The following is a 9,450-nucleotide window of genomic DNA, read 5'->3' as shown; positions in this document are numbered from 1 at the left end:
GAATAGAGAAATGGCAGATTTCAGTTAAAATAGTAAGAATTGCTAAACACATGATGTACAATATATAGAGTAAATGGCTGATTGTTTTAACTCAGTTTTTATTTTTTGATTGATTTGAATTGGCTGTTTCTAAAATTATTAAAAAGACCTGAATTACCTGCTAATGCATTGATGAGAGATGCTATTAAATTAACAAAAGTAAGGCATTTGTAATGTAATTAAATTAAATAAATTACAACTAATTTTCACTTAGGGTGAAATCGCCTTGGTGATATCACCTATTAATTTTTATGATAATAAAGTTATTTAATGTAGGTGATATCACCCGATTATTTTTTTGTTTATTAGTTATCATATTTGTTTATCAGATAACGAATAACCTTTTTTTAACGTTCTTTAACGTCCTTCAACATTTTTTGACAACCTTCAACATTTTTAATGTCTTTTAATGTCTTTTAATTCTCTTTAACACTTTTTCTTTCTTCTTAGACTTTTGAAGGTAAGCTTTTTTTTTATACATATAGGCCAATTTTTGGAATTAACAAATTAGAATATTTTACAAAATTTTACAAGTTACTATAACTCGAAATATAAAATTACATTTCATAAATTAAATCATATTGTATTACAAGGTCGTGTGATATGAATTTAATTTATCTATAGTGATAAAATATTTTTTCTTTTGCAAACTCTCTGTTAGTCTCCCCATCAGTTTCCCCATCAGTTTTTTAAGTTAGATAAGCTGAATAGTTTTGAAAGTATATATAGTAATTTTTCTAATTTATATACAAGCAGTAGCTCTCTTTTTTATTATTTGAAAGTTTTTTAACATTCTGTGGGGAAAAAAATATATTATTCAATAGAAATATTTAAGAAATCATAATTAATAGTTTTAAGTGTAATTTATTAAATTGTAACAGATTAAATTATGAATTAATAAATTATTTAGTTAAATTTATTTGTATTTATTTTTAAATAATTTATTATTTTTTGATTTTTTTTTTGTTAAATATTATGAATTTTCTTTTTTTTTAATAAACTAACTATAATATTTTTCCATCATTTTTTAGGATGTATCTATTATTTTCAGGTTGAAAAAGCAAATATTATAATAGAAATTTTGAAAGAATTATTATTTTTAATATGATATTTGATCTTTTTTATTTGGGAACTTAACTGGAGCGTCGCACTCAGCTGATTAAATATCAAATCCTTAATTCCGCCGATCAGCGGATATGAATATTTGTTTACTTTTTTATTTGCTATTGTTCCTTAGTTACCCATTTTCTTTTTGTAGATTTCAACTTCAGTATCCTAGTAAATGTAGTAAATGGTAAGTTTCAAGTTTTCAGAATTTCAGAAGTCTAGTTTCTTTACATTAACTAACCAGTTTCATTTTTCATTTGGGTTTCTTCTATTTTGGCTGGGGTTTTCCTTGGACTTCTTCTTTGGATTTCTTTTTGGGTTTCATTGTATTTCTTTTGGAATTTTTTCTCAGGTCTTTTCATTGGATTTCTTCTTGGGTTTTATTGGGTTTCTTTTGGGTTTCTTCTTAAGTCTTTTCTTCAGATTTTTTTTGTTTTTCTTCAGATTTCTTTTCATGTTTCTTCTTCAGGGTTTTTTGATTTTTTCTTTGAGTTTTTTTTTTGGGTTTCTTCTTGGGTTTCTTTTCCTTTGGTTGGGATTTTTTATTTTCTTATACTTTTACTTTGTGATTTCATTTTTACTTATGTTTGATTTGGTTTTATTACGATTTTGGTTATTCATTTATCTTCTCGTTTATTTTATCTTTAGTTTAGATGTAGCGTGATTATAGATTTTTCTATTCACAATAAATGTGTTCGTAAAAATTTATTTTTATATGAAAATTTTATACATATCTTATTATGGGTGAAATCACCTGATTTTAATAAATTTATATATGGTGAAATCACCTGGGTGATGTCACCCGGAGAGCAAATTAGCAAGATTCAATTGAATAATAGTAATAGTATAATTAAAATAAATTTTGTTTGAACATTTATTTAATAAAGTTAAATGATTTTAAAATTTTATATATTTTATAAATTTTTATAAATTTTAATTAAATCAATTTCTATATCTGTTTTATATTCTGTTTTATAATCTGTTTTGCAAATTTTTTTTTTGCAAACAAAAGTTGTTTTAATATATATGTGTGGATTTACTATTTAAAACATTGAATAATATTTTATCGTTTCTCAAATTTCAATTCTAAAATTCGATTTTCGATTTTAAATTTTGATTAATCATTTTTAATCGATTGTGCATCATTAAATTAGTGACAGGAAATTTCCAATGACCACAAATTTAACATACAAATATTTGATTATTAATTAAATTTTATGATTTTGCATTTAAAATAAAACGTTTATTGCACGAATAATCAGTGATCGGCTGTAACTCTGGCTAAGCCTATAATTCTGACCAGAATTAAAACTTTAATAATTTTTTTTTTTTTTAAAACTGTAATGCATCTTTATTAGGATTTATGTATCGAAAAGAAACTATCCTAAGTTACAAGACACCTAGAGCCAAACGTGCTAAACACGTTAACCCTATAACAGAGTAATTTCCGAACAAGAGACACATTACAAAAAAATAAAATAATACCCTACCTTAAAATAAAAGAAAAACTAAAACTAACAGACTAATCTATTACCTATTTTATGAAACCTAACTATTTGAATTCTAAATTAATACGTAGGAGAAAAGAATGAAATATGTAATAATGTTAGGTCAGCCAATTGCTGCTTCAAAAGATGAGCTCAAAAGTCTCACACCCAACTAATTTATTCCACCTAATCCTCCTTTTTCCTACAAAATTGAAAGTTAGTATTCTAAACTAAATTCCTCCTAAGTAACCTGAGTTGCATTTTTATTATCTTTATTATCGGAAAAATATTATTCGATAATCGATTCTGATCGGATTTTCAATTAATGATTTTGGCAGAATTTTTTTTTTTTTTTTTTTTTTTTTTTTTTTAAACAGTAACGCGCTTTATTAGTTAAAATAGATTTAAATTCTGGTAACCAATACAAAAGCACCTAGAGCAAAGAAAGTACAAAGACTTTCTAAACCCTATAACTGAGTATTTATCTGACTATAACTATTAATATAAAATCTAAAGTAGTACATTGTGTTCGATTCTGTAAATATATTGTTTTCAAATACGCTACTGTACTAATGTTTTACGATGTTTTTTTGGTTTTTGCTATTTTATATGTTTTGAGGCTTTACTATTTTAAAATCAATCAAATTAATTGTGAAGAAAATTCTAATAAAAACTAAATGAATTAAACTATATTAAAAGCGATAAAAATAAAGCAAAATAAAATTCTGTCTCAAAAATTAAGAAAGAAAAACTATACTATCGTGGAAAATATCAACGTTTTCACTTAAACAAGCTCTCTGTTGTTAAGTAGTAACTCGATCAAATTCCAGTATCGCTCTTCTAAAAATAAATTTCAAGATTGTTGAAATTTTGGGGATAATTTGTTCATTCTCCCAATAAAAAGTTTTCGCATCAATTTGTACCAAATTCATATCCATAAGTTATGCACTATATAGTGAGCCCGTTTGGCACAAAATTTGTACTGTATTTATTTTAAACTTATCCAAGTTGTAGTCCAGCTTCAAGCTATTTTTGTACATAGATTTATACCATTTTTATATCTAACCTTGTGCCGTATATGAGCCACTTTTTTATATGTAATTATTAATACTGTATTGTAAAATTAATGTCACGTTTTCGTAATTGTAATATTAATTTATTAACATGTATAAATAATATATAAAATACACATTATAAATATATTATACATTATAAATATATATCAGTTATCTAGTGTAAAATTATCTATACTATGATCCACAGGAATTCAAAGTTGCGCTAACTGTATTACTTAACTTTTTTTCTTTCCTCTTGTTATAATTGGATAGCCACGGATTTTTAAGCGATCAACGTACTAAATTTCCGTTGACATAGCGCCCCTGGTGACACAACTATAACAAGGTGGGAACCCGATTTGAACACATGTTTCTGATGTAATAAATCTTTAGATGCGTCTGCAGGTAAAGAATTGTAGTTATTATTTTATTTCAGTAATAGACTCACTTCCTTAATAGATGTATCCACTATATTACCTCATTTCTTTCCTCTCTACTTTCTTTCTGCTATTCCCCCATATATATTTTTTAGTAGTAGTTCAACGAAATATGCTTCCAATCTTACCAATGACAGAAGCTTTCTCTCTTCTCTCTTTCCTTGCAATCAAGTTTCTTCTTTTCTTTTACTTTTTTCGTGCAGCTACTTTGTTTCTCCTTCACTATTCTTCATTCTTTTTTTCATCATTTAGACGTCAATAATATTAAAGAAAAACGAAAAAAAATCCCAAAATCTTGTGAAATGAAATCAGAAGAGGCTATCTAAGAAAAAAATACGAAGTGTGAGTACCTGTTCCGTTGTTAAATTGTACAAATTAAAAGGAAAAAATACTTATCAAGAATCAACATGCCTAAGGAGGTCCAGGGCCCGAAGAACTGGCTGCCTAAAAAGAAATATCCAACTTTTTCATGCATCTAGACCCGTCTAAATAAAGCAAACCAAAATGTTTAAAGTAAGAATTCCATGTACTAAACCAAATAATCCGTCTAAGAAGATAAACAAGAAGTGTAATAAATGTTTGATCAAAATAATAATTTAGAAAAAAAATAGAAAATTCACAACGAACTAAAGTAGAAGATATGAAATAATCTGAAATTTTACACAAACTTATTTTCAACCAAAATCTCACGTGTCCAGTGTCCGATTTGATATAGATTAATTTGGTCTTGATCTTTGAACGATAGTACTCGTCTTTAGTCTAACAGGTTGGTTTTGCGGCCTAAATCAATTCTTACGATACTCAATAATATTCCTAAGCTTAGAAAAGTTACCTCATAGTCAATATCCTAAAAAAAGAAATAAAAAGTAGCAAAATATTCCATAAAAAGGTCATTTAAAAAACCTTTTCCACCAAATCTCATCTCATGCGTTAAAGATCTGAAAAGTTTCCTAAAAAAATGAAAAAAAAATATTTTGTTTTATTTACCGAAATTTATGTTCAAAGTGATCCTTAAGTCGTTTAAAATGAATTATTATTTCATTAAAAGAATTAAATTCGAAAAAATATAGTCCGATTTCCTCTTCCATGCGTTCAGGCCCATCTAAAAAAATTTAAAAAAAAAGATAAATTCAAAATGTTAACATATGGTTCGTTAGAATAAATAAACTAATAGAGGAAAAAAAAACCTACTGAGAATGAAATCCCACGTGTCAAAATAGACCCGAAAAACCATCTAAAAAAGAAAAAATAGTAATATTTCGTTAAAATAAATTTAAGAAAAATTTTTTTTGAAAACTTGCGAAATATCATGGAGCCACCTAAAAAGAAAAAAAAAACTTATAATGTTTCATTATAGAATTTGATTTTTTTTTTTGTGAGTAAAAGAAGAGAAATAGGAATAATGGAAAGGAAAAAGGGAGTTAAAAAAAAATATTTTTTTTTAAGAAAAAGCGAGTGAAAGGGGAGTTAAAAAAAGCTAATGAAAGTTTATTTTTAAAAAGAAAAAAAGCGAGCGAAAGGGGGTTGAAAAAGTTAAAAAAAAGTTTATTAGAAAAAGAGAATGAAAGGAGAGTTGAAAAAGTTAAAAAAAAAGTTTATTTTAGTTTATATTAAAGATCGAACTGGTAGTATATCACGCGATATATAAATAGGGAAATTTTATTTTGATGTTATTAATTATATTAAGGTACATATGTACGTTGCACTGTTGCAGTATATAGCTTGAGATTAATATAGATTAATAATAGATGATAGTTACAGAAAAAGGATACATGAAGAAATATGTAACTACTGCGAAATTAGTACGAATTTAGTATATAATTAAAAAAGACCAAAACTGGTACAAATTTAGTATATGGTTCAAAAAAATCCAAAAATGTGTAATTAATACGAATATAGATATGAAACTAGTACAAAACTAAGCAACTAGTACAAATTTAGCATATTACAAGTATAAAACTAAGTGATTAACACAAATTTAGTACATGATTAAAAATACATAATTAGTATAAAACCAAGCGAATAGTACAAGTTTAGTACGTTATTAAAAAATAATTTTTTTGAATTTTATTAAGTGGCTCAAATTTAGTATATAAAATTAACAATATACACATATTCCAAACGAATACAATATAAATTACAAACGATGACTATTTACTGGGTCTGTATCAGAATTTTTCCTTTCTCCCTGCTTTCGCACTACACGCTTTTTGTTTTCATTTTTCTTTTCTTCGTCGTCATCATCCGATTGCTCTGTTACTTTCTTTTTCCCTTTTCTTCGTGTCGTGGCTGTTGTTGTCATCGTTAAATCTTCTAATCTTTCTTTAAAACTGTTGTTCAAATTATCTAACTCTTCGTGTTCTTCTGAAGATCTTGGAATCGTCGAGATTAGATCAGTAGGAGCGTCAACAAATCCGTCCTTTGGTTTTTGTGGGATGTTGAATGATTTTGGCAGAATCGATTCCAAATCCCTACAATAATTATATTCTTTATTATTATTTAATAATTAATTGATTGATTAATTATTCATACAGTATGTCCATTTTTAGTATTCTCATTTCAAATAAGTTTTTGGCTTCATTTAAAAAGCGTTTTCTCCACAAAATTTGTCAATACATTTAAAATTTTTATTAATCATCGCCAATTTTAATAATTCATTGACTCGATACAAAATCAATGTATGAATTAGCCATAAGAAATCATTCGCATAACTAATTAATTATATAATTTTTATAATTCATAATGTACTTAGTAGCAATTCTTCAATATTATTAAATTAAAAGAAAAAAAAAATGTCAGAAAATGACGAAACCTTTTTTTGATTTTTAATCAATTTATCAAAAATGTAAGTTATACGCATAGAAGCATTGTTATATATAGGCGCGCTGGACGAAACAGTAAGATTAATTGAACTCGAATTTTAGGTTTTAGTTTAGTTATAATTTCAGTTTTTCGTATCGTTAATATAAAGAATTAAAGATCGCAATGTAGTTCTATAAATTCATATAATGAAGTTTAAAATAGTGTTATAATAACTCGCACACAATTACAGAATGAATTCACATTTTTGTGGTTTATTTAATAGAGATTTTTCCAATTAAACAAAAAATATGAAAACACTTATGTATTGTATTTACATAAAGTGAAATCAAAAATTTAGAGTTTCGTGACAATTTTTTTTTCTAGACAATTAAATTAGCATATTATTAACAGCCAAAAAAAGGTAAAATAATAATAATTATTCGGATTTGAAATGTTCCATGTTCTTTTACAGAAAATTCGATTTCAGCTTTTCTAATTGGTTTTCATACCTTGAAACATTCGTTATCGTGATCTTAAAGTTGGTAAAACAAGCAATGATTTTATTTTTAAAGTAAAAAAACTCCATATAATTTGAAATATTTTCAATTTAAAAAAATATGAATTGAAGTCCATTTTTAGGATTTTATTTGTTAATAACAAAATATATAATTTACATATAAGGTGTAGTACAGTACGTATCAGATAGTAAAATATATTGAAAATATAAAAATAAATATAATTAAATAACTCATAATAAGTGGAGTTGAGTTAAAAATATTATAAAATAAATGAAAAGTTTAATTTTTACTTTTTACTTAGTCATCATCATTATTAATATCATCTGCTATATAAATAATTAGGAAACGGAAACCGTTATGGGTACGGAGCGATAAAATTTTTACCATATTTTATTACGTATATCGCCACGTGATCCAATATGTGTATAGTCCTCCGGACAATAAATTTTACTACATAGTTGACGTCAACAGTAAATTTTTTTTTTAACATTTATTTTTATAAGGAAAAACATTTTAAAATCATATGCATTCTTATTTATTTATTTATAATTTAATTTATACATGATAAATATATAATAATAATAATATGTTTCATATAGTAACAATCAAAAATTTTTATCCGTTAATTTACTTTTACTTCTCAAGTACGAAGATAAAATTTAAGAATTATTTATTATCATTAGGTGCACCATTTCTTCTAGTGTAGGGCATAGCATGAGCTCGAGTCCTATTCTTAGTATTAGGCTTTTTTAAAATAAATAATTAATATTATAAAAAATACAACAAAAAAAAATGCTTTTATGATATATACTTACTTTCTTTTTTGCAAGTTGTTTATTATGTTTATCAATTCTTTTATGAATATCGCTTACTCTTTTATCTACAGTCTTGCAAGCAAGATCCTTTAAGGCCCTGTCAAGATAAGCTTTATTTTTAGGATTGTTGATTTCTTGGCTGTCACTCATTTTTCTTTAAAAAAAAAAAAAGTAAAAAAGGATTTGGAGAAAAAATTTTAATGATGAAAAAAAAATTATTTAATAATTAAATTCTTTTTTAATTACCGAAATTAATTTTTTTTTATTTTGTTGTTACAATAGTAACTAGTAAGGAAGTTTATGACTGTTTATATAGGACAAAAAAAGTTGATTACTCAGCAAAAAAAATATCGTATCATAAATTTCATGTGTACAACCAAAATTTTGTTCGTTGGAATAAATAAAGAATTGAAAAGATTCAATGATAGCTTAATGAGCTGGAAGTATAATATAATGGTCAAAATAAATTATTTCATGACGTAATCAATAATAATAATTTACAAACCGTAAAAAATGATTGCTTTTCAAATATATTTTAATAATAAAATATTTTATAGAGAACCATAAATTCATTTCATTCAAGACGAAAGTTAATAGAGTTAACCAATCATATTACGATAAGAATGTAATATACTGAAATGATCGTTTTAATGACGGATAATTTTGTCACTACAATAGCAAATTAATTTTAAAGAATATAATTCATTTGGTAATTCAAATGATAATCTATCCTATCTATTGACCAGAATCAACTGCCAATTTTGGACATAAAATTCGATTCAAATAATAATAATTATACTAAATTCCCAGTTCTTTTTTTCGAAAGTATGCAAATATAAATTACACAAATTATATTGTCCTACCACGAAAGTTAATATTAGTAATCGTACAATTTTGATGTTGGCTTACATTCCTTATCTGCCAAATAAGGATAATGGCGTACAGTAATTTATACATTCGAGAATTCTACGTAATATTCGTACTATCTCATAATAAATGAATTGCTGCGCATAAAAACTACTTGTATCCGAGCTCTTATTTGATTAAAAAAAAAATAATAAACGTGTAGTGTATTGGCGTTGGTATATCAAACGGGTGTATCACTTCTATGTTTACAATAATTTCCGCATACTTTTTGCCTACAACTTTATCTAAAGAAATGTATAGCCGCGTTTTTTTAGTCGTCTTAC

At 25.4% G+C, this 9,450-nt stretch overlaps 3 protein-coding genes across 3 annotated transcripts; all 3 read right to left on the bottom strand.

The window, feature by feature from the left end:
- Positions 1-4,841: 4,841 nt before the first annotated feature.
- On the bottom strand, positions 4,842-5,359 carry OCT59_017857 (uncharacterized protein; the record flags this gene model as incomplete). Its single annotated transcript, XM_066137766.1, has 4 exons — positions 4,842-4,884; positions 4,958-4,972; positions 5,113-5,227; positions 5,317-5,359. The coding sequence occupies 4 exons, from the start codon at positions 5,357-5,359 to the stop codon at positions 4,842-4,844; spliced, it is 216 nt and encodes a 71-aa protein (XP_066004310.1).
- Positions 5,360-6,262: 903 nt separating this feature from the next.
- Positions 6,263-6,668, bottom strand: OCT59_017856 (uncharacterized protein; the record flags this gene model as incomplete). Its single annotated transcript, XM_025327313.1, has 2 exons — positions 6,263-6,596; positions 6,658-6,668. 2 exons carry the CDS (start codon positions 6,666-6,668, stop codon positions 6,263-6,265), a joined length of 345 nt encoding a protein of 114 aa, XP_025171928.1.
- Positions 6,669-7,965: 1,297 nt separating this feature from the next.
- OCT59_017855 (uncharacterized protein) lies at positions 7,966-8,540 on the bottom strand. The gene is made up of 3 exons (XM_066137765.1): positions 8,507-8,540; positions 8,261-8,414; positions 7,966-8,189 (listed from the first exon to the last, which is right to left on the bottom strand). Exons 2-3 carry the CDS (start codon positions 8,408-8,410, stop codon positions 8,112-8,114), a joined length of 228 nt encoding a protein of 75 aa, XP_066004309.1. The 5' UTR covers positions 8,411-8,414; positions 8,507-8,540; the 3' UTR covers positions 7,966-8,111.
- Between the last annotated feature and the right edge of the window lie 910 nt (positions 8,541-9,450).

The sequence above is a fragment of the Rhizophagus irregularis genome, chromosome 26 (assembly GCF_026210795.1).
Source record: "Rhizophagus irregularis chromosome 26, complete sequence".
NCBI classification, from domain to species: domain Eukaryota; kingdom Fungi; phylum Glomeromycota; class Glomeromycetes; order Glomerales; family Glomeraceae; genus Rhizophagus; species Rhizophagus irregularis.
This window is presented reverse-complemented; position numbering and strand designations above follow the sequence as displayed.

Bases quoted from the DNA above. Each gene is read 5' to 3' on its own strand.
- OCT59_017855 (XM_066137765.1), bottom strand. From the start codon at position 8,410: ATGAGTGACAGCCAAGAAATCAACAATCCTAAAAATAAAGCTTATCTT. The intron at 8,190-8,260 runs GTAAGTATATAT...ATTTTAAAAAAG, and splicing joins AACAACTTGCAAAAAAGAAA to CCTAATACTAAGAATAGGAC.